Source organism: Heterocephalus glaber, unplaced genomic scaffold (genome assembly GCF_053883595.1).
Source record: "Heterocephalus glaber isolate CG9 unplaced genomic scaffold, H.glaber_assembly_v1.0 deba00001762, whole genome shotgun sequence".
Classification (NCBI taxonomy): Eukaryota; Metazoa; Chordata; class Mammalia; order Rodentia; family Bathyergidae; genus Heterocephalus; species Heterocephalus glaber.
This window is the reverse complement of record NW_028258459.1, coordinates 1,516,628-1,544,320: the sequence shown is the minus strand read 5'-3', so window position 1 is coordinate 1,544,320 and position 27,693 is coordinate 1,516,628. Positions and strand designations below refer to the sequence as shown.

Here is a 27,693-nt window from a genome sequence, read left to right as displayed (position 1 = left end):
TTAACCAGCTTTCAAAATAAAATAGCTGGTTGTTTTAAACAAAATATTTTTCATATCTAGGTTATCAGTACTCATCAGCTTCTGTCCACCAACAAAGCAGAATGGCCACAGCTGATTTTACCAACATGTGCGTTTAGGAATTTGATGGACTTACTTGTGTGACCTGTTGCCCTCTGAGAATACTTCCAAGTGGCCTCAGTCCCTCTTCTCACGATATAAGGAAATAGATTAATGAATCTCCAAAAGAACTCTGCAGCCCTATGATTCTGTGAAACTATGCTTCTGCTATCTTACTATGAAATTGCTATTAGAAAGCTGTCTGCCTCATAAGAGCAGCTCTTTACAAAACCAGAAACCTGAATGGCAATGACGGATGTTTTCTCTAAATTGCATATCAGAATTAATCCCGAGTCAACTCAATATAGCATAGTAGTAAAAGTTCACAACCTTTGTTATCAGAAAAGCTCTCATTCAAATCTTTAGGCAATTGCTTAGCCTAAACTTCCACTTTCTCACATGTAAAATGAGGGTAACAGTCTGTACATGATAGGCCTATTCTGAGGGTTGAGTGAGATTTCATGAAAAGTGGTTATAGTACCTGGAACACAGTATGAGCCTAATAGGCAATAGTTATCACCATTATCATCATCACTATTATCACTGCTATAAACTGAAGAATAATTAGTAAATATTATGCACTTCCAATTGTCATTGAAAGACATAGAAAAGTTGGAAAATAATTTTATAAAACATATATTTAAATATTTTAGCACTTGCTCTCCAATAGGTCTGTCTGGAAATGCACATACAGATGAGTGATTGGGTGAAATAGAGGAGAACTTGTTGAAGTGTGCTTAGACAAAACAAACAAAAACAAGCAAATAGTAGAACTGTTTCCTTCTAGGCACTTTTACTGGTTGTGAGAGCTTGGGCAAAGTCATGGCATACTAAGAACCCAATAAAATGAAGTATTATTATTACATAAAATGGAATGATAATATTGTTAAGAGAACCATGTTGGGCCAAAAAAGATTTGTATATCCTACTAACTCAGTAGGTCTTATGCTCAGATATCAAAATCAGAAGAGATAGGAATATAACTTATTTTGAAAGCAGATGTGTATAGGCTTTCTTTTCATAACTTGCAGTTTTGTGATAGGCTAATAATAAATAATTGTCATTTGGTGATAACACACACACACACACACACATCCGGATATTCTCATACAATGTCAAGCGAAAATTTCATATTCCTACCATCCTCCTCCATACCAATAGCTCATTTTCAGAGGTAATGCAGTTGTTGCTTGCTGCTGTCTTGGATGAGTTCCTATGGTATCACCATATTCCACATATTGCTGCAGCTCTCAGCCGTCTTCCACCTCCATAATCTTTGGTTTCATGTGAAATCGCCTCCTTCTAGAGGCTAGAAAGGAGAGGCAGACTTAGGAAGCACAGCTCCCCAGCTATGTCCCTCCTGCAATTTGAGTATCTCACAATAATTGCCATGTTTTCAATAAGAATGATAAAAAGACAGATCTAAAGGCAAGTATCAAGGTCTCTGACTGACAAAGGCAGAATTCAGAAAGAAATGTGAAAATAGCAGCTTACTTCAGCAATAGAGTCTATTTTATATCCCACGTTTTTATTCATTCCGTAAAATCATGATTTTCTAGTAAATGACATCCCAGAAGATATTTATCAAAGCAGGAAAGCTGTGAAAAGGAGCACTTCTCATTCACTTTAATATTTTGCCTTTTCTTTTGACATTTTCTTGCCTAGAGATCTAATTCTATTAAATATGTACATTTTTTGGCTGGAAGTCTTCTTCATGTATCTTTCAGATAAATCTTAAAAGTACATAAGGTCTGTAGGCCAGCTCTTTTAAAGTGCAAATGAGACATATTGTCTATGTGGGTTTCCAAATTATTTATATTCCTGCAGAGCTTTACCTTGCACTTTCTGTGATAATGATAAGGGCTATACCTTCTGTGGAGCACTGTCAAACCATACTAATCATATTTAATATCTGATATATTGGAACTCACTTTGGCTGATCTCTACTTTGGTTGGCTTTATTAGGCATTGCTCAAGACTGTAACTTCACCTGATGGACAAGGTAAACAGAAGTGTAACCAAGTGTCAAGTTAGCAGTGCCCTGGATAACATTCCGTTATTCCTTTACAGATGGACATGGCTTGACTGTGAGATTTCTTTGGGATCCTGGAGACCAAATGTTTGCTAAATTGGAAGAATTATACTCTAGACGTTATAAACACTTTGGGTAGATTGGGATGTTTTCCAGTAGATCTTTCAAACCCTTGACACTGCATCTATAATTTCTTCTGTTGCTTTTTTCACTCCTTGCACTTTCACCTTCTTCCCTGAATTCATAGGAAGGCACATTCCCACCCTAAGGAGCCACAAATGGAGGATTTTCCAATGTCTCCTTCTACATTAGTCACTCTGGGTGAGTCGGCTCCCAGAGCTAGAGTTCGGATAGGGGTAATATAGATTTGTTTTCTGCTCTGCAACAAAACTACTGCTTCTTTGCTACATGTTTTTCTAAATTCTCTTTACATTTGGCAAGACCTCCAGTAATACTAGAGAAAAAAATGGTTGAATAATTAAAGTTAGTAGGAGCACTGAGAAGCTACCGCAGGGCTGGGATATTCAGGTTAAGTGTGACATTGCCCAGAAGTCTAGTGCAGGCTCTGTCCCACTTCAGAAAGCCAGCTCAACTGATGGCTGCCAGCTAGGGCCATAGCCCCGTGGGATGGGACAGGGGCCCATGGCTGTGAGTAGTTTTTTCTTTGCATTCCAAAGCAGGAAACAAATCTGTGTGATATAAGGTATTCTGCTTCCCAACGACTCTCCCAAAACTTATGAGACTAGACATTAGACAGGCAAATGTGAAAACATAGGTCAAAAACGGCACAGAAAGAAAATCTCCTAGTCCTAAACACACACACACACACACACACACACACACACACACACACACACGCACATCCTCATACCACCTTAGACTATTGGTTTATCAGAGACATCTTCCTATGGGAAGAGGTGGTTTGTTTTTCCCCCTTCCTCTGTCTTACAACTTTGTGTAATCTCTTGTCATTGGATAATTGCAGCAGCTTTATTTAACTAATTTTCCTATCACCGAAGACAAGGATTTGTTGGAATTACTGCCTGGTGGAAGAGATGGTGGGAATAAAGGGAGAGCACAAAATATGTTGCTTTTGTGAAATTGTCATCGAAAGGATAACCAGAACATAACTGATACTGTTTTGGCTTCAAAAGGGTAAGCAGGTGTCTTCAAAGCCCCAGATGAGCTGTGTACAAGCTTGTACAAACAAGCACAGAATCAGGCCTGTTTGTTATTCACACAAACAGAGCTTAAACCATCTGAATTCCACAGTTCCCAGAATTCAGATGGTGCACAATGGTCCATAATGAGCAGCACCTGCGCTTACCTCAATTACCAGACAGTTCTGAGCAATGGCAGAAAGGGCTTACTAGAAATTTTTTTTTCAATAATAGATTTAGTTATGTCTTTCATAATTGGATTCAAAAGCTCGAAATTTCATTTTGCAACTTGTTCATAAAATTTGTATGAAAAAGTCTGGCATTTATTCAAGAGAAATAGTCTATGAAGAAAAAATTGCAAAACAGCCAACCGCTGGTAACTAAGCAGCCAAATTATAGTCCAAGCACTTGGCAAATACACCGTCTTTTTATTATTTCAGTAATTGAATTTCTGCTAAAGCGTGGAGCATAATTTAACATGAGGAATTTATTTATAATACAATAGTGTTTCAGTAATAAATGTATTATTATTGTCACTTTTAATGGAGTCCTATGTATTCCCTCTGAGACTGTGTGGCAGACTTTAAGACAGCCACTGCACCAGTGTTGTTTGTAGACAATTGAATTAATTGGAGACAGGGTCATTAACTCGACCTGAATACCTCTGATTGCTTCTGTAAATAAGGTTAGAGAGCAAATGGCTAATCTTCGTTGTCATTATAGATTCCTCTTACATTTTCGCACTGCTGTGTATATTAAGATCATTTTGCTAAGCAGCTTTTCAGGCGCTCCTTATATTTACAGTATTGTCTTGCGTAGCATACAACCATAATTGTATCAGACTTATATTACATTCTCCATATCTTTATAAAACACGATACTAGAAAAGAACCTGTGTTGAATCACAACTCATAAAAACCATCAGACCAATAAATGAATAAACCACAGTGTATAAACCATCATATTCAAGGAAAGGAAAAGCACAGAGCAAAAGTTGCTTCGGTCTCCTCTTGCAGAGCTATGTACAGCTTCGAAACACAATTAACACAGGATCAGCTCCCAAAGATGCAATCTCTAAAGAAAGACCACAGCAATGGGAGCAGTGATTAAAATCTCTTTATGCTTCTGTTGATGCCATGCCCTCTCTTGCCCTTCTGTAAAAAATTAATAATATGTAAATTATAGGAGCTTAGGTGCTTGCCTCCTGTTCATTCCAGAATGGAGTTAATACCTATTTCAAATACAGATATTAAAACCTTTTCAATAATTGGCTCTTCTTATTATTTTGCATAGAGTTGTCCTATTAGAGGCATTTAGAAGAGAGTTGAAAAAAAAATCTTCTCCTTTTACAGTGATGCCAATAATTCATGAGGAGGGAAACAACTCTAAACATGAAATTCCCCAAGTCGTTTCATAACATAACTCAGGAATAAAGGACCACTAAAATGCACAATATTATATTGAATAATGAGACTTTTCCTAGAAAGATATGGGAAAGAAGAAATTGGAAAGAGGAAAGGAATTCTGGGCTTTGTTATTTTTCTTGGCAAGATAAAAAAAATTATTAAAAAGATTGGAGGTCATCTATACTACATCTTCTTAAGTATATTTCTCATTGTTTTACCAACCCAACAGAAGCTCCAGAACTAACTTAAAATGTGGACATTTCATTTAGCTATTCAGTGAGCCATGTCCAACAAGTAGAAAAATAATCAACATTTCAATTCTTTTCAGACTTTTGGCCTTTATATGTTCTTATTTTGACACTAGCCTGTGTGTATGCGATGAAAATGTTGGTAGCATTTGATTCAAGTATATGAATATACACATGTACATCCTAGTAAGGCATGGCTAAAACACATATGGAGGGTAACATAAACATTCGCCAACAGCAGTATCATTTTTATTAACTGGCTAATTGGACCATATGTGCTACAGAAGTCAACATTTCTGCCCTTAGCCAACTAATAGCAGCATTATTTTGAAAGTTACAATTATGCCCCTCATCAGAAGGCCTTCTCCCAGTATTGTTCTCACTTCTCAGCCAGCCATCTTATTTAGTGCTGAAATTATTGTTCTTCTCTTCTTATTTGCCATGTTGGGTTTTAGCTACTCTATGTTTACATACTCATAATCAGAAACAAACATGTATACATGCATGCACACATATGCACTACATACTCACATACATTCAAGGGGAAAGTGTGGTCCAGTCTTCTCCCATTTGCACTGGACCTCCTTCAATTTAGCATTGGTGAGAAGGGGCACTCATAGCTGGAAGGTAAGATTTTCAGGCAACTGCAGTTAAGGGACTACAGCTCCAGTATTTCTTTTGCTGTCATTCAAAATAACAGGTGTAGGAAATTCTGTTTAAAATAGCCAGGCTTTTTGAATTAGAGGGTTTTTGTATAGACGATTTAAGATGTCAGCTTTAAATATGACATTGATAGTCTTAGGCAAAGGATAGGAGTGAATTCTGGTAGAAACTGTCGAGTTTTCCTGTCTGTTTATTAATGGTCTTTGTGATTTACAGTGAACACTGGGGAGGATTTTCAGGCTCATTTATCAGAAGAAGGAAACACCTTCTTGTTCTTAATGTGGGTGTGTCACAATTAGCAACACATGTGGTCTAGGAGACTTAGTTCTGTCTTTTGTGAAAGTCCTTCAATATTTAATCCCAAATTGATTGAATGGTTTTTCCTCCCATGAGTAAATTAATTATGCCACTGGAAAAATTATCAACTAGAGAGGGAGTTAATATCAGACACAGTGTAGATTGGGCTGGCTCATGGATCAAAATATGATGAGAGTGGCTAATGTCTGACACAAATTGGAATAAAGGAATCATTGTTTTAATTAAAAATAGGAAGGCCTGTTCACACTCAGCACTCATTTTAATAAGAGGCATGCCACTGCCATTTATTTCTCATGTTTATGCATGTATCCACACTGTGCAATTCACCAACAGTTGTTGCTCTAAATACCAATTTTATATAAAAAAAAATCCATCCAAATAAGTTATACTTCTTCTAAGGAACTGACGCAGAAGGAGTTGGACACTGTAACGGGCCAGAATCCACGTGGCCACTAGAAAGGTTACAGATCCATCCGTAGGCCACCTGTTTGCCTGATTATTTTCATCAGCTTAACCAATATAAGCTTCAGAGTTTTTCACATTTGGTAGGCTAGCCAAAATACTGACTTCTGTTAATAATCATCACTGCTTAGACATTTCAGAGTCCAATATTGTTCTTTAACAGATACCTTTGTTCTGTGTTATGCATTCCGTACATTATAAAGCCATCTGGGGTATTTTTAACAACAAGAAAAAATTGTATACAATTCATGCCAATGACCATGGGATACACAAACTGACTTTATAATCAAGGAATGTACAAGTTACCTGTCCACATTAGCACAATTAAATAAAATAATTGCAAATAACGGAGTAGTCAACAACGATGCAGTTAGCAAAAATATATCAGAGCAGGGAGAGATCTGTGAGAATAGGAGCCCTTGGAGAAGAGACCTCACGTTACTAGAATTTGCACTTGAAAAGCAAAGATTTAATTAAGCAGAAGAGGGGCCTAAAACAAAGGGACAGAGACAGTGCTATCAGGGAGGAGCCACAAATGGCAGGTGTGCTGGGAATGGAAGGAAATTAGACTAAAGCCAAGTAGGGTGGCGATGGACAGACACCTCTGAAAATCTTGCAAAGTGCATCTATCTTCCAGGAAGCCACTGTAAATTCCTAAACCAAGAGATCTCATGATGCAACATGTCATTACAGAGGTCAGGCTCAAGAGAGGCCAAAGCTTGTAGTCCAATAGGAAGTATGGCCAAGGAGAGCAAGGAGAGAACATCCAACTGGGATCTCATCTTATTACAAAGCTTTTGCCCAGCAAGAGAAACCACTAACAGAGTGAAGAGACAACCCACACCAGCTGTTCCTCAGCCAAGGACCACTGTCTAGAATATATAAAGAACTCCAAAAATCAGACCTCCCTAATTTAAAGACCCACTCCAAAAATGGGCATCTGAAATGAACAGACATTTCTCAGATGAAGAAGTAGAAATGGCAAATAAATATATGAAAAATGTTTAACATCATTGATCATTTGAGAGGTGCAAATGAAAATGACGCTGAGATTCCACTTCACTCCAGAAATAGTGGCTATTATCGAGAAATCAACCAAGAACAAATGCTGGCGGGGCTGTGGGGAAAAAGGAAAACTTCTCCATTGTTGGTGGGAGTGTAGACTGGTGCAACCATTGTGGAAATCAGTATGGAGATTCCTCAGAAAATTAAAAGTAGAGGCTCCATTTAACCCAGCTATTCTCCTTCTTGGTATCTGCTTGAAAGAATGAAAAGCATCATACCATAGCGATACATGCACACCCATGTTTATTGTGGCAGAATTTATAATAGCTAAATCATGGAAACAGCCCAAATGACCATCATCCGATGAATGGATAAAGATGTGTGTTTTTTTATACAACAGAGTTCTGCTCTGCCATAAGAAAGGATAAGATTGTGACATTTCTAACTAAATGGATGCACCTCAAGGCCATATTCTTAAGTGAAATAAATTGGACACACATGTGTAAATACTGCGTTGTTTCTCTGGAGTGAGAAACCAAAAATTTAATAAGGATCAAAATGTTTAATAGATATTGGGAAATGGGAACAAAATGTTCAAATGAGAAGGGAAATGAGGGAGAGGGAAGGAGGAAGGAAAGAAACGACAAGGAAAGAGAATAGAAGGAAAAAATGGAAACAAAGCTTCTTTAAATAAAGAGGGGGAAAGGGATTGAAAGGAGGGGATGGGAATGGGAAAAAAAGAATCAAGATATATCATGCACAGGTACAAATTCTCTATGATGAATGTGATCCTTATGTATATCTAAAATGTACCAATAAAATCAAATAAAATAGAGGAGAGAAATCCAATTTGCAACAGGCAGTGGGCAAGTAGATGGTTGTTGGTGTTAAGCAGCAATCTTCGTAGACTGAAGGCTTTCTAAGCCTAATTACTGAACCTAAAAAGAGTTTCTAGTGGTGAGAAAGTGCAACCAGCAAGTGTTGACACATCTTTCAGCAACACTTTCTTTGATTAGAAACCTATGGCCTGGTCTGGGTACCACTCCGGGTGCGGGGGGGGGGGAGTCTCTGTACAGCGTCTACTGCTCATGGCCATAGTTTGGGTTACCGCCTCTTCCTCTTGTTAAGGTTAGACACAGCAAATTTGCCAAGTGGCAGGTTTTGCCATTCATTTAGATTTTAATGCTATGTTTACATATATTTCAGACATGGTTGTGAAGATTCACTCAATAAGGAAATTATATAAGCTTTATCTTAGAAATTGTGTGTATGACCGAGTAAGCTGACTAAACAAAAAAGGTTGGTGGCCTTTGGTGTTTTCAACACCAAGTTCTTGTAAGCGACCTAATTAGGTTAGTTGAAGAAAATCTTCAGAATTAATTCTGAGTCCCTGTTTTCTTTTTATATGATTAAAATGTGAATTTTGTAGTAAATTCCTGATTGTTTTTTTTTCTCAAGCAGGACTTGATGGGTAGGCAACGACCATAGTAGCCTAGTGAGCCCCACCACAACCACCAGATCCCAGGCACATGACCTTGGCTAAGAGTCCCCAGAGCTTCACTGTAAAGCAGATGGACATCTGCTCCTTCGTCTCTGTGTTCTCGTGGTAATCAAATCCTTTGTCATAAATGTCAAGGTCATGGTAGTGAAATTGCTAGAAAAGTATCAAGAGCCCTACACTAAAAAAAAATCAGCATTCTGGTATTGTTGATTCAATGATGACAGTATTCTGCTGGGACCATAAGGGCACAGGGCAATAGGAAGGTTAAGTGCCTACCCGCAGGTAGAAGATGCCTCTGGGGACAGTTCTCCCTGAGATCTATAGAGAAGACTTCTTTATGGCTTTTCTCTAGGGTGTCTTAAGCACACCAAGCATTTTACAGAGTATGTAGTTAATAAAGCCTCTGGCCTTAGAAGCTTACCTTCTAAACCAAGTGTCTGTGATGCATCTGGTAACAGGTGGGACATGAAGGAGAGCAGACAGTACTGATAAAGAGACTGACATTAAGAAACATCCTGGAAGAAATGTAGCCTAGAGAGAGATACAGGGATGCCCACTTCCAAAAATGGAGCAGCAAATCTAAGCATGATGGGCAAAAGGAAAGAAGACTTCAAGCAGGGACAAGTGGAGAAGCTGGTTTTCGGCCTCTCTGACCCCATCTCCAGGAATACTTTAGCTTGCTCAACACACTTCGCACTTCCCTGGGGAATGCAGCCCAGCAGCTACAGTGGTTCACTGGACAAGCATTCGGGTCCCATCTCCAGGCCAGTTCTCAAAAGGCAGTGTGCTTATTCCTGCATTTAAGTCACCCAGTCAAAGGGCACACCCTACTCTGCCTAGGATTTGTGACTGATGTCATTCTTTATCGGAAGGCTTTGACCTTGTACAGCCCCCTGGCCCACTGGCCCTTTTAGGTTCCTCATGAACGCCAGTTGCCAATTAATCATTCACTCTCTGCTCTGGTGGATGTCAGGGAGCATGGGTTCACAGTTCACATCCACTTGCTTGGCCTGCTCCCAATCTTAAAAATGGACTTGAAAGACAAGAGGTACAAAAACACTTGTTGGTGCATGTGGCCCCCAGTCCATCTATTTGTCTGTTTGATTGTTTCAGTCTATCTGATGGCAGAAACATCAGTGTGGCTGTGAAATTATTTCTAGCGAAAATAAAATATCAATATTATTCTCTCCTATGTAAATTGTGACACTCTCAAGACTCAGTGATCCATCAGACAGCATCACCAGCCTTTGTGGCATCCTCCAAGGTGCCATCCCACCAGTACCCTGTTGCAGCTGAACCCGAATCCTGCTCATTTCTTTCTTTGAAACTGCATATTGAAGTTTGTCCCATTGCATTCTTAAAAATATTTTCAACTCACTGTAACTGGGTGCTAAGTCTCAGTGTCCTCACCTGTCGAGTGGAAGTAGATAAAGTATCTAAGTCACAGGATTGCTGTGCAGATTAAGAGAGGAGCTGCATGGAAAGTGCTATGCAAAGCAGTTCCAGGCACACAGTGAACCCTCAATAAATAGTGACTCTCTAACACTGCCATTGTCAACTATGCTCCGTGTCCCAAATGTGTTCATGGATACAGTCTGCTACTTGGCCGTGATGGTGGCAAACCATTTTGAAGGGCATGATCCATAGGGCATATTGGGCAAGAAAGAGACATGTATCGTGTGAATTCCTAGTACAGGCAGTTGGCCTCAGGAAAGTTGTAAACTGAAATCCCTGCTTATCACAAGGTATCTTATCAGAGGTACAAGTACTCTTCAGGAACAACTGCATAAAGAAGCTTAAATTTTACCAGGTCAGATAAAAATGACACAAAGCAGTCAATTTGCTCTATTGCTAAAAGAGAACAGAATAATTATGGGAAAATAAAACCCACAGTTAATATCAAAATTAGTTTCAGTCTTCAGTTTCAAATTCATAATTTACAACTTCCTTTTCCCTCAACAGCTTACATCTGAATACCCCTATGCAGATTTCAGCCTTGCTGCTCTCACTGGGGTCCACTAGGAGTATCTGCAAGACAGAATTTATTAGGAATGCAGACCTCCAATGCTGCCCCAGGCCTACTTAATTAGAATTTGCACACTAATAAGATCTCTGCGTGATTCCTACTCATAGTAAGGTTTGACAACCACTGGTTAGTAAAGTTCTCTCACCTGAATGACCTCATTTAAAAAACCTTTGTGATATATTATCCCCCTTTTATAGATAAGGAAACTGAGTGCTAGCCTAAGTTTACACAACAGTAAATTCTCCAAGGCGACACTCAAAACCAGATCAGATTCTCAGATTTCTAATTCCATAGTCTTTAATACCATCTGTTTATTTATTTTTTAAAATATCTTTAAGTGAAAAAATGCCATCTATTTAAAACCAGTAGGGAAAAAAAACAGTAGTTATTTAGATTTGTTAGATGGACTGAAAATGTGTCAGGCAGGAAAAGAAGAGGCGGGGGACCTGGGAGTGGTCAGTGCACATAAACAGAAACTAAGTCCTGGTGATTGTGGGTCCAGGGTAACATGGAAAGCCTGTTCTAGAACCACTCAGTTATTATCACCTTAGAACTGAAGAGGCATCAGGTCAACTAGAAAAACTAAGCACTAAATTCTGGTGATCAAAACAATGCGAGAGGACAGTCATTTCCAGTTATTGTGAAAGTTCCCACAGACCGCTTTGCAGCCTCTCGGGAACATTTAACCTTCTGCATGGCGACGGTAGTCTGCTAGCATCTTCCTGACGGAGGCCTGCCTCCCAGTACATCAGTTGGCCAACAGTCTTCCCTTCCTAGGGCGAGCCTGGGTTTGGGGGCTTCTTTGAAAGAAAACGAAATTTTATAAACAAGAGAAAATGTATTCAGGAATGAGCTGGTGTGCTCAAAATTTTAATTACGTGGATCTTGTGTTAACTTTCCATCATTATCATAATAAATTACCTCGAACTTAGTGGTTTCAAACCACACAAATCTGTTGTCTTACAGCTCTGGAGGTCAGAAATCAGACATGGGTGTCAGCAGCATTCCTTTTCAGAGGCTCCAAGGTTGAAACAATTTCCTACTCATTTGAGTTATTGGCAGAATTCAATTCCTTGTGGTTGTAGGACTCAACCCTCTTATTTTCTTACTGGCAATAAATGCAGGGTAGCTCCCAGCTTCTAAAGGCTACCACATTCCTTGGAGTTTGGTCCTCTTCCTCATCTCCAAAGCAGGCGGAGTCCATCTCACTCACATCCCATTATGCTGGCCCCCTGCCTTGCCTCTCTCTTTCACTTTTAAGGGCCCCCGTGATTATATGGGGCCCACCTGGCCCTTACAGGCTGATCTCCCTACTTCAAGATCCTCTATTTGTATCTACAAAATCTCTTTTACTGTGCAAAGCCACATAGTCATAGGTTCCAGGTATAAGCATGTGGACACTTTGGGTCAGTCGTAGTTCTGCAACCACAGATCTCTTCAGCCTTTCGGGCTTTCAACAGTGTCACGCATATTAACTTTTCCACGGAAATGAATATGAGTGGATAGGTATGGATCTCCTCATTACTCTGCAAGTAAATGCAACAGACTCCATTTCAAATACCAGGAAAAGATCATGGGATCAATATCCCAAGAATACGTGTTAGACAAATTGTCTCCTTGAAGCTGTGTCAGTGTATGGCCCAGATCTCAACTTGGTAACAGTAGCATCAGAATATTCCCACAGAACATACTTAATGTTGAGTTGCTCATGACAGTATTGAGAAATAGCTTACTTTGCTTTTTAACTGTGCTCAAGAACCATCCTAGGGAGGAGGGCACACTGGTGGGGACACTCGCCACTCGCTCGCCCCTCATCCCTCATTTCTACCAGAACCACTCTGGTTTTATCTGTTTTAAATAGTATGCTTCTGCTTTCACTCCCTATTGCTCTATTTCTTGATAAATGCTCATTGAACAAATGGGCTTAAATGGATGTTTGGAGGTGAAAGAGATGCCAGATTACAGAACGGCTGACACAGACTAACCCAAATTCTTCCACCCCCTGGCTTCAGTGTTCAGAATGTCTGCCTCTAGTGGCCTAGCAAAGCGAGGCAAATGTATTGCTTCAGCTCTGGAACCCAGAGTTTAAAAAGGAAAAGGAAGGAGGAAGAGAAGTAAGATCATCTGTGAATGTTGATTCCTTTGCCCTGGGGCCATCCCTTTACAACTTAATTATGAACTCAAATATAAAACTGTTCCAAATCATCTGGTAGACAGACATTTGATCCCTATAAAGCTGGAGAAGGGTTATGTTGATGAAATTTGTACTAGTCTCAATAAAAGCAAGGGTTTAATGCAGGACTCTCCCATGAAACATCTCGTGCTGTATGTCTTTGGCAAGTTCTGGGCCTGGAGAAATGTGTTGCCAAGATCAATACCCTATGCACTTGTCCATTGGATCATCTCATGCACATTTCCCACTACAAAGCCATTACCCATCCTGTAACGTTTTCTTTTTGATGCCCACACAGCTTGATTGAGCAGAATGGGCCAATTCATCATCCGTGTTTATCTCTACAGACAGGAATTTATACTTAAATTAGGATTGGACTCACATGATGCAGATGTTTGACATTCTGGACGCTGTTAATCTGAATTAGTGAAAATTCTGACATTAAAAAAAATTGAACCCTACAGAAATGCACTTTGGATCCTCTAAAGTTTATACATAAGCCCTGTGACTGACAAAGTATTGTTGAGAGCAGGTTATTTCAGATTTCCATTAAGGAGCAGAATAAATTATACAAATGGCTTCCCAAATCCTCCTAAGCTTCATAAACAGCTTCCCTTCGAATCTTCTGTACACTTCAGTTTCATAAGGGTTAGGATCTTTGAAGTGAAGATACCCTAAAGATCATCCAAGTCCACTTCAAACACATGATGGGAATCCCTCTGCCACATTCTCTATGGGCACTTAGCTATCCAGTCACCTAAGGTGCAGGGCTCACTGGCCTACAGGGTGTTCCCCTTTTCTCTGGTCAGCTGTAGGTTTCAAAAAGTTTCTCCTCTTGTTGAGGTGAACTCTTCCTGATTAGATCTTCAACTCTGTGGTCTTGTATTTACCTTGGCAGGTGCTCAAAACAAGCCCACTACCTTTCCCATAGGACAGAACTTCAGATTGTTTGGAGATTTTCATTATATGAGCCACCCCTCCCCTCTCCAAAATATTCTATTAAAGTAGTGCCACTTTCTTCACTATGGCTCCAGACTCTATCTCTCTTGTGCCAACATATTACTTACGGTGTACCAGATTGATCTCATTGTTGCTGAAGGGGCTTGGCCAATGTAAGTACGGAGACTACAGTGCGTGGACTGTGCCATCATCCCCCTGGTATTCTCAAGTCCTACACCAGGGCCAGCCCTTTCTGGGGAAAGCATTTTCAAGGCCTCTTAAATTTCTCTTCGATGGCCTGCTCTTTGATACTTTTCTCCAGCCTTGGATTCTTCTGCTAGGGTCACTGAGTTCTTAAGCCAGCTATTTTGTCCTCAGTCCAGCCTATGCCCATGAAGGCCTAATGAGTTGAGTTGGAATTAGAATAAAGCTTCACTCCTCTCAGTAAAGATGGCTCATTCTCATGAATACAGTAGCAAATCTGATCTTTAAAAAGATTGAGCCGCTGACTGAAGTCATCACAAATGTGGGTCCTTTGAGAAATTTGACTACATTAGAGGTGAAATTACATTGTACACTTCTGATATTTACAGACTATGGAGTAGCTGGTTTCATATACTAAATATTAATGAATTTTAGTGTCACATATTATCTTTGTTATAACCACTAGCATTCTTTTTAAAAGCAGTTTATTAAAATATGAGAGTAAAATGGTGTGTGGAAAGTAATCTTAATACAGTCTTGGTTAATTGAAGAATGCATAAATTGCACATTTGTCCTTCATCTCCTAGGCAGAATCAAGTATAGCATGAGCTGGCTTCACTCATAGTCACTTTAATGTATATTCGGAAAATAAACTACTGACGTATGAGAATAAATGTGGCAGAAGTGGGAATTTAAGTAGCTGAACAGATAAGGGTTTTAAGTGAAGAACTGAAAGTAAAATATTTTGATTTTTTGTCAACTTGAGAGTTCTGTTGTGGCTTCTAGATGAGAATGTGACCCTGTGCTAATTATCCAGATACTGATGGTGTCTTGCTCGTGAAGAAAATGTGTCTGCTTTGTACTCACTGTTTGTCTTTGGGAACAGTCCCAGCCATACACAAGGTGGCTTCATAGGAAGGGAGGCCTCAACTCACATGTGTAGCTTGGGTTACTCAATGGACTGGGTACAACCAGTGTCCAGCAAGCCCTTGAGCCGTGGATGAGTAGAAGTGGCTCAGGAAGGTGGTGGAGATAGCAATTGTGCTTCCATTTAAATAGCTGTCATACCCTTCCACAAATGGTGGCCCTCCCTGCTGTCAACTACACAAATGCCCAGAGAACGCAGTTCTTGCCAAGTCCTTTAGCCACAGTGTGAGTTCTCACAGTGTCCTCCCAGAATTAATGTCTGCCTCCTCTATTATTCCCCAGTCCCCATGTATGGGTATGAAAGGCTTCTGTACTTCTCGATGTCCTTCCTCTTCTTGTCACCTGAGAATGGCCAGGTCACTATTGGTGGTGACAGACCATTGCGTCTCCGCCTGGGAACAGACCAGCACACTTCGCTGTAAAAATTCTTAAGAGAAATAATTTCAAACCTCGTTTCACTGGGTCTCTGTCAAGGTTGCTGTTTTATGTTGGAAATGGTCTTTATTGCATGTCTATATCTACATCTACTTTTAGTCAGTTTCTTCCATGTGGTTTCTAGCCATATCCATAGTCTCTGAATCACAATTCTAAAATTCTAAAGAGTTCTGAGAAGTGTTATTTTTTAAGGCAAGATAAATTTGAGACAAATTCATTTGATGATAAACTATACCTAAACTGATGTGAGGCTATTTATTTACTTTTTTAAAATGTTTTTTTGTTGTTGCTGTTGGTACCGGGGATCCAACTCGGGACCTTGCTCTTGGGAGGCAGGAGGCGGCACCACTGAGCTAAACCCCCAGCCCTGAGGATATTTATTCAAAGTGTTTATTCCTCTTACTGTGAATACTACTGTAAAATATAAACAAGTTTTTTAAAGGGTTACATCCACAGACCACACTGTGAGCATTGTTTGTGTGTGTATACGTATGTCTGTGTATATGTTATAGTTACTATATTAATTTTTTATGATTTATAAGGATCAAAGTACCAAAATGCATTTGTCACCAGAAGGTTTTTGGATAAAGAACACTTGTGCACACACGAATGCACACACACACACACACACACACACACACACACATTAGAGTTTCTGCTAAATCCATGAAGCTTTTAGTTTGATTTAGCCAAGGAAAAGGTTGGTTTGGGTAAATAAAACATCTGTGCTTTATGTACGTCACATCAATGCATTTGGTTTTGAGGGAGTAATCCCAAGGATTGTTTTATTTCTTACAGAAATTGCTGAAAAATAATCCAGTAAGTGGGAACTCTATCCAAAAACTATCTTAAAGTAAATCCAAGGTCTATTTTACTTTGGTAATATCAGCATGACCAGCTTCTCACAAGAAGCCAGAAATTAATGCATAGGTATGAAAGAATACTGGGAAACAGGCTTTCACTTGAAAATCATAAGTTTGGATCGAAATCAGATTTTATCCTTCCATCCACCACCCACCATTCTCAGTATTACAGATGCTCCATGTCATAATTGAAACTTTTTTTGAGAGAAATTGAGGCCAACTTAGCCTAATCTCTGGATTAGTCTCACTTAGATGAGTTCCTCAATCTTTTGTAATTAAAGATAAAAACATTTGACTCAATTTAAAGGGAAGTTTGCATAAATCTGGAGTCATTACTGACATTAAAGAGAAATTGGCAAAAGAATGCCGGGAAATAAAAGCCCTGAGTTACAGGTCTCCTGCCCTCCCTGTATTGTTAGAGAAATAAACACACAGGTTCCCAGGAGGTATAGTCCCCTATTTCTCGTGCTTTCCTCTAAGCTCTTGGTGTATTTGGCAGAGAAATGTACTCGCAGATAGCATTTACTTAGGAGATAGCATTTTAAAATGAGTTTTTGCTCTATGAAAGAAAATGCCTGTGTGGGAGATTCAAGGACCAGTCTTTAGGTATGGATATCACAAGGCCCTGTGTGCTGAATAGTGACTGATGAAGAGTCCATGCTGGCCTCTGAGGGATCTTATTCCCTCCCAAGCAGCAGCTGAGTACAGCTCCAGCCCAGCAGGTGAAAGCTCTAATACTGAAGAGGAGGCCCTGCCGAGTGAGTGCATGGGAGAGGGCATGGATTCCTTCAGGTTTAGGCAGGGGATAAAGGTGCATTCTTCCAGAGTCTGGGGCACAGGGGTCTGTGGAGACTCTTTCTCAGGTTTTCAGTTGGGACCACAGAACCAGGTGAGCTTGACACCCAGGACGGTACTCTCCTGATTATACGGCGGCCTCAGATTTGGAGAATGTGAGGTGGCAGAGCCTGCCAACCTGCTGCCATGTGTGAGAAGCAGGGGAGGCCAGATGGATGACCAGGCAGAAACATGGCTCAGACCCGCTACCATGGGCTCCCCGAACTGCAAAGGTGGGGGTGCAAAGAGAAAGAATCTAGAACCCTCCCCAAATTGAGACCCACTCTCAGAGAGAAAGCAGAGCAGAACTCAGTCCAAAGAGACCATGAGCCTATGGACAGAGGGTGTTGACATACCCCGGCGTGCTGTTAAGCAGCTGAGGCTGATTTGTTACAGGGCACAGAGAGAGAACGATTGGTAAGGAGTATTGATTCTCAATAAAGGCAAAGTAGCAAATGGTGTCACTTTCTAAATGCTTTGCTTGGTCAGCTTTACAAATTTAAAATCAATCATTAGAGATATTTGGTCCCTTAGGATCGTGCCTCCTGGTAAGAGTTTTACAAGGACTTTTAAAAAATTATGGTGGAGGATGCAAGGAAGTGCATTCTCTCATTTCATTATTCCTGCACCCGACAGAGAGAGCAATTGATGTCCCCTTATCACCTTGGGGCTGAGCACTGGCCCCTGGCAGTGAATGTGTCCCACACAGCCACTGCCCTTTGGGGCAGCTGGAAAGGCACGGTGCTAGGTGCTAGCCTTGGTTCTCTAACTAGCTGTGAGGCAGAAGCAAGCCTCCCCTCCTCCCTGGGCCTCAGTCTTCTCCGATTAAGAGGAGGCGTGAACTCACCTGAACTTGAGGATAAGACTACAAAGTACTGGGTTAGCTGTTATCAGAGCCCCTGGACAGACTTGTGGAGCTTTGAACAAAACAGCAACAAGAAACGAAACACTGTCTTCGTGGAATGGATAATGAGACAATTCAGTGTCTCAGGCTTACTTCTGTATCTTATGCCCAGAACACGTGTGACTTTGGCTTAAAGTTTCCCTGTGGACTGAGGGTGGCAAGCCTTTCCTGGGAGGGAACTGCACTGTGCTGGGAAGCCAAGAAGATCCCACGCACATGGCCTTGGTTGTGATGAAACTCTGACACGGCACCAGTCACGGAGTCCTGAGGCTCACACTTCCGGTCTATAAAATGGGGCTGGTACACTCCACTAGGCCTGTAGCTCACAGATCATAGGCCCTGGTGTGGAACTGGGTTGTTTCCATCTAGTTTGAGGTGGAAGGAAGCAATGAGTGATGTCACTTTTTTCTTCCAGCCCACCCTTGGCCACAGCCCAGCCCCCTGCTGCAGTGCAAGCCAGTGGGGGGTCTGGCAGCTCCAGTGAGTCGGAGAGCAGCTCAGAATCCGACTCTGACACTGAAAGCAGCACCACTGACAGCGAGTCCAATGAGGCACCTCGAGTGGCCACTCCAGAGGTGGGTTGAAGCGGCCAGGGTTCATTATGTGCACACACACACTTTCAGCACAGTAACTACATCCGAAAAGTGTCCAGGTATTTCACGGCACTTTTTTCTCTTAAATATATTCGTAGAGGCCCTGACATATCTGCATTTCTTGTTGTGTAACTTGCTGTGGGACTCGATCAAGCTTCCTCATGAGTAGAGCTACAACAGTAATGACAAGCAGGTTCCACTTTGAAAGAACCAACAAAACTCGTCCTGACCACTTCTCCCCTGGGCACACGAACCCTTACTCTCCATTACAGTTCTGAAGCGACGAACTGTCCTAGGCGGGGGACACTCGAGGAAGGTGCCTGGCCTTAAAGGTAAAAGTGATAGGGCCGGGGATTTAGCTCAGTGGTTTCACTGCTTGCTGCGCAAGCGCAAGGACCCGAGTTCGATCCCCGGTGCCAAAAAAAGAAAAGGTGAGAGTGATAGTTGAGAGGTCACATGCTTTTTATTTCCATTTACGTACATCAAGTGTGCTTGATGGGAATACATGAAAACATTCAATACAGCCCCAGAAATACAAACTTAATAATCTGGAATTTAAAATAAAAACGATTTTGTCCCTTCCCATCACCCTCTCTTAAATTCAGGATAGCTGCTCTGCTCCCTAGCGCCTGTAGCTGGTACAGCAAGCAAATCCCACCTCACTGTCCCTGCCTCTTCATGCAGGTGTTTTTCAGTCATCAGAAAGGAATGATGAAAGTAGGCTGCAGTAGTATCACAGCTGCTGATGATAGCAAACACGTACAGAGCAGAGGCCTTGTGCCAGGCACTGCACTAAGCTCTTCACTTACGTTTTCTCACCTCATCTTCATCACAACCCTACAAGTTATGATCCGCATTTTACAGATGAGGGTGCAAGTTTCTGAGAGGAACTTTCCCAAGCTCCCTCCGACACACAGTAGTGGAGCAGGACCGAACCCCAGGTCACCTTAAAGCTGTGTCACCGATAGTGGCAGCCGATGTGTCTTCACCTTTTACCTGCCATTGTTCTGTGCAGGTTGGAACCACAGCTACTCAAGTGTCTTCAATTCTGTCACCCTCTATTGGCTGGTGCCATAAGCCTCCGTTGATGGCTTTCAGAAGAAGGGCTCTCTCTAATAAAAATGATGGCTCTTTTAGTTCAACTGGCAGAATTCAGAGTTGGGAATCCAGGACCTGAATTGTATGCATCATTTCCATAGCTTAACAGTGGACCCTAATGTCTGTATTCATGTCCCCATACATTGGTTATTGGCTATACGCTAAGGAAAGTGTAGTGGGGATTTTTTGGAAGTCAAATCTTTTCATCCTCCAGTAAAAATACAAAAGGTTTGTTCTGTTTGGAGTGAATTAAGAGCATCACATAGGAGGCACTGGCACTTCAGCGGACAGAAAGCCTTTCCTTTTGAATTACACTTTTGAGGCGTACTTAGATTTCTTTTCAGGATCAGAGACCATTACCGCTGCCTCCTGGTGAGAGGTCTAGTGATGATTCTCAACAAAGAATTTTGGGAACAGGTTTCCCTCCCAGGCACCCCTACCTACCTTGTGAAACATCTCCCCGTGAAAAATTCTTTCCTTCCTGGCAGGAGTGTAGAACATTGTCAGAGGAAGGGTGGGAATTAGTTTAAATGATCAGACTGCAGCTGGCTTGTGTCTGGCTATCTGGGTAATTTGATTAGTGTGGCTGGTAAATGTGTGCATGAATGTGTGTGCCTGTATATGTGTGAATAGTCACTTAATACCCAAAGCTTTGATCAGCAAGTGGTCACTGTATTGAGGGTTCTTCTAAATGCGCCTCGGATGTGAAATTAATTCTTGCTGCTTTTTCTCAATCTGTAGCCTGAGCCACCCTCAACCAACAAGTGGCAGCTGGATAAATGGCTTAATAAAGTGACATCTCAGAACAAGTCATTTATTTGTGGCCAAAATGAAACACCCATGGAGACGATTTCTCTGCCTCCTCCAATCATCCAGCCAATGGAAGTCCAGATCAAAGTGAAATCAAATCCCAGCCAGCCATTGGCTGAACCCAAAGAAAGGCCTCTCCTGAGTCTCATCAGGGAGAAAGCCCGTGCACGGCCCACCCAGAAAACCCCAGAAACAAAGGCTTTGAAGCACAAGTTGTCAGCAACTATTGAGACAGCTTCTCAAAGGACAATTGGGAAGAAACAACCCAAGAAGGTTGAGAAAAACACCAGCATTGAGGAGTTTACCTGGCCTAAACCAAATATTACCAGCAGCACTCCCAAAGAGAAAGAAGGTGTGGAGCTTCCTGACCCACCCAGAAGCCGCAACAAAGCCACTGCCCACAAACCAGTCCCTAGGAAAGAGCCGCGGCCTCACATCTCCCTGGCTGCTGAGAAAAAGAAGTACAGAGGGCCTGGCAAGATTGTTCCAAAGTCCCGGGAATTCATCGAAACGGATTCGTCCACATCTGACTCCAACACAGACCAAGAAGAGACCTTACAGATCAAAGTTCTGCCTCCTTGTGTGGCCCCTGGAGGCAATCCTGCCAAATCCAAGGAGACGTGTGGTGCCAGCCTGACCTTCAGCACCTTACTCAGCAGCGGCGGCGGCAGCAACAGCAGCAACAACAATAGCTTATCCAGCAGTCATGACGAGCCGTCTTTCTCACCCATTTCTCTCATGCAAACAGAGCTGCTGTCTCCTCTTCGAGATCATGAGAATCTGAAGAACCTCTGGGTGAAGATTGACCTTGATTTACTGTCCAGAGTACCTGGCCACAACGCACTCCAAGCAGCATCTGCCAAGCCAGACCACAAGGAGGCTGCCTCGAAACCCAGGCGACAGATTGCCACGGCCGTGGAAAAACCAGCCCCGAAGGGCAAGCGTAAACACAAGGTAAGCTGTTTCCTGTGGCCTGGCAAGTGACCAGGAGCAGCCGCTGTCGCCTCCCCTCCTCTGGAACCTCCTTTCCAAGGAGGCTAGTGGTGACAGATTGCAGACTTTGCTGCTGCTTCCTGCAGGAAATGTGGTATTTGACACGTGATCGGGGCCAAAGCGTTAGAGTGACAGGCGTTTGGCAACTGTGGTAAGTGTCCACTATGGCACATGAGAGATCCTCATGTGTAGGAAAGAATATAAAGGAAGCCCCCACCCCGCCCGTCACTGGAGTCAGCTCTTTAAACTGCTCCTGCTGTCGAGGACTTATTGCTGTGCAGTCCCCAACTGAGCCACGATGTCCCAGTGCCTCCTCTGGCCCCGTTCATTTCTCTAGCTAGACATTAACGCGCTCATGACCCGGTCATCTTTGGAGTCCCCTCGGAGTACTGGAGCTGTGTTCTGCTGGGTCCACTGGGATCACTGGCTTATGTGATAGGCTTGGCCTGGGAACATCTGGCCTGCAGGCAGTTGGGGCCGAATTCCCTTTGAATACTCCAGAGTATCAGCAAACAGAGAAATGAGAATGTCCCTTCCATTTGAAATCCATCTACCAAGATGAGTTTGCGGCCAGTAAGCTCATTCTACTTTATCTCTAGATCTTGGGTACTTTTTTAGAATAACATTATCAAATGGTGACCTTCGGGTAATCTTATTTCCAACAGCTGCCTTAGTGGCTGGAAAGGAGATTCCTAGTCCTTTCTCTATTTCTTTTATTTCTTGCTAGAGAGACTTAAGTATGCCAGGAATAGCTCAGATGACCTCAGTGATGTACAGCCCACACATAGCCAGTAGTGGCCAGTAGAATAGGCTACTGCAAGAATAATTTCAGCATTCACTCAATTTTCATGTAGGGATTGAAAGCAGGGGGTATGATATCTGAGCTGTCCACCAAATATATCCAGTGAGAGTCTTCCAAAATAGGGAGCAGTGGGTCTGGGACTCTTGGCCCTCCACTGCTTTCTCTCTCAGCCATGACAGTGGTACAAGCAGAGGTGCAACTCTGTTAGAGCCAACATATGCAAAGATCTAAAGGTGTGCCTTGCACATGGCTCATCTGCCTGCTAAAGCAGCCTCTCCTTGTTCCCCCCAATCCCTGTGGGGTTTGACAAGATGTATGCCATGTTAGAGTTACAATGTTAGTTTCTAAACCTCATATTCGTGTGGGTATTGTTGATGAGGGAAGCGTCTGAAAAAGATAGATTCTCTTTACCTTTGTTATGAGATTCCCATGCCACTCAATCTTGAATCAGAGGTTCACATCAAAGTTCAAGTCTCTCAAATGCCAACCACTCCGTAGGACTAGACTAGGGAAGGCTGATTGCCTTTCTGTCTGATCAAAGGTGCACATTTAACTCCCCTACCTAATGTAGAAATTAAGATAGCAGCAAACTGTCTAGCTTGCTTAGTTTTTAAAATGTTTGAAACATGCTTGCCTGAATGTGTCATGTATTTCAAGGCCTGTGTGTTTTTAGTTTGTTTTTTTGTTTTTTTGTTTTTCTTCTCAAAGCCAACAGAAGTTGCAGAGAAAATCCCGGAGAAGAAGCAGCGCCTGGAGGAGGCTGCCACTCTCTGCCTGCTTCCCCCTTGCATCTCACCGGCCCCACCCCACAAGCCTCCCAGCGCTAGAGAGTAAGTTCACCCTGGCTCTGGATGATCATTCTGACTTTTTTTTTTCCATTTAGTTTATTGGTACATTTTAGCTACAGAATACAGTTACATTCCCCATTGGGATCTCGTGCCTTTACATGATGTATCTTGGTTCGTATTTTTTCCTCATTCCCCTGCCCTCCCTTCACCCTCTGTACCCTTCCCTAAAGAAAAAATATGAGAAAAGGAAAAACATGGATCATTCTGACTTTTAAGAAACTCTCATTGGACACTTTTGGGGCATTCAATCCCAGAGGAAAGTCAGACAAAAATCAGGAGTAGCTCAAGCAGGCCTGACAGCTGGCCCTGGTCACTGGGGTAACATAGGGAGGATGAAGGATGGAGGAGACGCTATACAGGCTGCCAGGTTTGAGGTTACTGTGAGCTTTGTAGCAACATTTCTTTCTGCCAACTCAGACTGATCACCCAAATCAGCCAAAAGGAGCTTTTCACGCTAAACGAATGGTAAAGAGTGAGTTAAAAATGGGTAGTATCAAGTGACACAACACTTTAACCAGATCACCTGCTTCTGGCCAAAATTCAGTTCTGATGGTGATTAAATAATTTCCCTGGAAAAGCAACGCCTTGGTGTTGATTGATGACCCAGCTGCTGCTCTTTTGGTGTCATTACCTAATGTGAATCCAAAGCTTGAGGACCAGCAGCTACATGGTGAACTCCAGAGGCTAGGGGAATGACATGTTTGAGAGGGCCAGAGAGATGAGCTGTCGAGAAGATGCCCGCTCCCTGGGGCAGTTCTCGGCCAGCTGGGGATGCATATAGAAATTCCGACCAACTTGCACTTGCTCTTCCTCCTTCCCCATGTGGGAGGTTTCAGAGGCAGCCAAGAGGCTTCATTGTTTCCCTCTTCGCTCAAATAGCATAAGCCTTCCCTAGAGAAGTCTTGTCCTCTGTTTCTACCAAGCATCATGACCGAGTACTTTCTGTCTTATAAATATCACTTAACTAACAATCATGTCAGCTACTTGAACCATTCCATCTGGGTAATTATTGCCATAAATTCATTCAACATTAGAGATTACTTCCATCAAAGCCCAGTTTTGGAGCCTATTAGTAGCCCAGAGCAGAGACAATCTGGCTAACTGCTGCTATACAATTGATTTCACAGATTACTGTTTAACATCAGTGATATGGCATCAATCTGCCGCAGATCAGATGTCGGAAATAAGTTATCAGTTTGCATGGGTCTGGATCCTTGTGTTGAGATGGAAGGTAGGAAGAGACCAATTACCACTAGGTCCTGTGCATATAGCAAGGAGCTTTGGGCTGCCCCCCACCACCACCACCAAGGATCAGTAGCTATGTGTGAGGTGTATCTGCACTCTCTGGTATAACTTGGCTCTGAAACATGCATTCATAGACAAAGGAAGAAGCAGTGAGGCATTGTGACCACCATTGGTCCCTGCTGCTGGTCCTGCAGTCTCCTGACTACTCAACTCAGTGGCTCGTTACTTCTTCTTACGGAAGAGAGGGGACAGATAGCTAGTCATTGGTGTTTGGTTTTCTAAAATGGTAGTTTTAATCTACAGTTTTACAGTCTCTCTGCTTTTCTGTTAGACAGGAAAGCAATGTTTCCCTAGGATCCTTTAGTATTCAGGAAGGGCCTGAAACAAGTTCTTAGACTCATCAAACAAAATCAGATCTCTGAAAATGAGGGAGAATGGAGCACAGACTGGTGTCTTCAAGGCCTTCTCTTAGGAATCTTCTCCCAAGCGTTTTCTGCCCCCTTCTGCCTTTGACCCTTTGCAGTAAACCCTTGGGCCTTTTTATGAGACAACATTCACTTTTTCAAATGGCTATTTTAACCCTAGCAAAGATGACACAGTAGCCTATGACAACTGAAGTTGCCCTGTCATCCAAGAGAAGGGTCCTGCGGATCCTCTTGCCTCCTCCGGTGCTGGGCCCTTGAGCAGGCCTTCTGAGGGACTGAGAGGCAGTGATGGTCCACTGCTCTTATCTGCTCTCCTTTGTTAGCCTATTTAGAGAGGGACCCAAAGATACAAAAACCTATGGTTGGAAGACATAATAGTAAGCAAGTGATCTTTAGAAAGTGCTCCTTGGGTATCTTTTGCCAAGGAAGCCATTAAAGGCACCAAGGGTCCAGGTCACTACCAGGCAGATGGAAAGGGGTCAAGGTCACTGGCACCCACCACACAGAATGCACCAAGTCCCTGTTGGTTATTTCAGGAGCAAATGGGAAGGCTTCGACCTTGTTAGAAATAGCAAATCAGTTGCTTCTCAGAAGCTACTCTTCCCCTTGCAGCCCCTACTGCCTTCTCAGCCAGCTCAGGTTGTGGGAGAGTGGTCACTAAAGAATTATTCACCTCCTGTAGATGCCACAGCAAGGCTTGACATGTGTATATAGTAATTTCCAGCCAGGGATTTAGCTCATTGGTTCCGCCACCTGCCTTGCAAACGCAAGGTCCCAAGTTCAATCCCCAGCACCAAAAAAAAAAAAACCAAAAAAACCCAAAAAACCACACACACAAGATATATTAATTTCTAAAGATCGGGTGCCTCTGAAATTACTGCATTTAATGTAGTCTAATGCTGGTAGAGCATCCTTGTGGACAAGAATCTTAGTCTACATATTCCTCAACATTTTTATGAGGCATCACAACTATCATATAATGGTGCTACATTTCAAAGGAAATTTAAAAATCCATTGGCAAGCATTGTTATATTAATTTTAATTGATTAAGGTAATGGCAGAATCACCCAAGATTTTTTTTACATTTTCACTATATGACAGTAGTTATAATAAAAAAGATAAAGATGACAAGTATTATTACAGTTGGCAAATTTGTGCAACATAGCGGAAGTGGAACAAGGAGTTTGCACTGATTTCTATTTCAAGAGATCAGACCACTTGAATGCTTGTTCATCTTTGATTTGTTGCTTTGAGATACGGCAAATCTATATTTCTAGACACTGACTGAAATTGACCAAGAGGAAAACATAAATTCTTGTTGACTTAATTTGCTATTGAAAATTGTAGTCAATAATCATGAAAAGTAAATGGCTGTGGAGTGCAATATTAGTTGTCTAAGAAAAGATTAAAATTCAAGTAATCTTCATTGATTAGTCCAAGACAGTAACTAAAATGAAAATCCATGACCCAATTACCATGTTAAGCAGTAGCATAAGATTTTAGTTGTTCTATTTCATGTGAAGTCTCAGTCTTTTTGATGGTGACCATTTAATGGGCAGATAAATCAGCTTGAAAGCATGGGAGTATTTTAGGATTGTAGATATCTCATGTCAGTATGACCAAAGAATATTTTTTAAATGGACTTTTGTGGAGTACATCAGTACTTCAATAAAACAGTTTAAGGTGAGGGACTCATTATGCCTCGGTGTTAGGGTAGAACATTTTGTATAATCAATTTGCAATGTATCCCAATAGTAGTTCATTTATAATTTATTTCTAAGTAATATATAAGCATAAAATTTCTTAAGAAATTATCCTTCCACTTATTATTATCTATTACGTGATTGTTTAGTTAAGTCATAGGGCAAAATAAGTAGGAACTATCCTAAAATGATGAGATTAAAGTCTGTATTGTATTTTTTAAAAATCTAGTTAACAGTAATCTAATTTCAATAGATTGCAAATATTATACTGTAGCACATTCCTTTAGGCATTTACATTTGTCATGGAGCTCTGCTTCAAAGACAGGTGTTTATTTTTGGATGCAAATGTACGCCTATCTATGTATATGTAGAGAGATATCTGTATAGATATGTGTCTACATGCATTATGTGTGTGTGTGTGTGTGTGTGTGTGTGTGTGTGTGTGTATATATATTCTTCACCATAGGGAAAGGGTGATCAATTTAAATATAATTTTAATTATATTAAAAGTCTTAGCATTGGAGGGCAAAATCAGAATAAAGCAAGATAACACCTTCTGATACTGTAGTTTTTGTTTCCACAGAAATAATTCATCCAGGAGAGCAAATAGAAGAAAAGAAGAAAAACTATTTCCTCCTCCACTTTCCCCACTGCCTGAGGACCCTCCACGCCGCAAAAATGTCAGTGGAAATAATGGGCCCTTCAGTCAAGACAAAAACATCTCCATGACTGGACAAATCACCTCTACTAAACCTAAGAGAAGCGAAGGCAAATTCTGTGCTACTTTCAAAGGGATATCCGTAAATGTAAGTGTCTTTGAAGAAGAATTATAATTGTCATATAGAAACAAGTGAATCCCACTCATGTAACTTCACTTGAGCAGAGCAGATGTTGCAAGGGGGAAGGCAAGAGGAGGAACAGAGGACATATAGATGTGGGTGTGGGTGTGTACACAAACA

General features: G+C 41.6%; 1 protein-coding gene across 10 annotated transcripts in view; it reads left to right on the top strand.

The window, feature by feature from the left end:
• Positions 1–27,693, top strand: part of Aff2 (ALF transcription elongation factor 2) — a 475,133-nt gene that overhangs the window by 416,864 nt on the left and 30,576 nt on the right. For all 10 annotated transcript variants that reach the window (XM_021249150.2, XM_021249151.2, XM_021249148.2 and 7 more), the window contains 4 exons: positions 18,633–18,792; positions 20,650–21,672; positions 23,222–23,343; positions 27,318–27,540. In XM_021249150.2, coding sequence (XP_021104809.1) covers positions 18,633–18,792; positions 20,650–21,672; positions 23,222–23,343; positions 27,318–27,540 — 1,528 coding nt within the window. The remainder of the gene's footprint in view (positions 1–18,632; positions 18,793–20,649; positions 21,673–23,221; positions 23,344–27,317; positions 27,541–27,693) is intronic.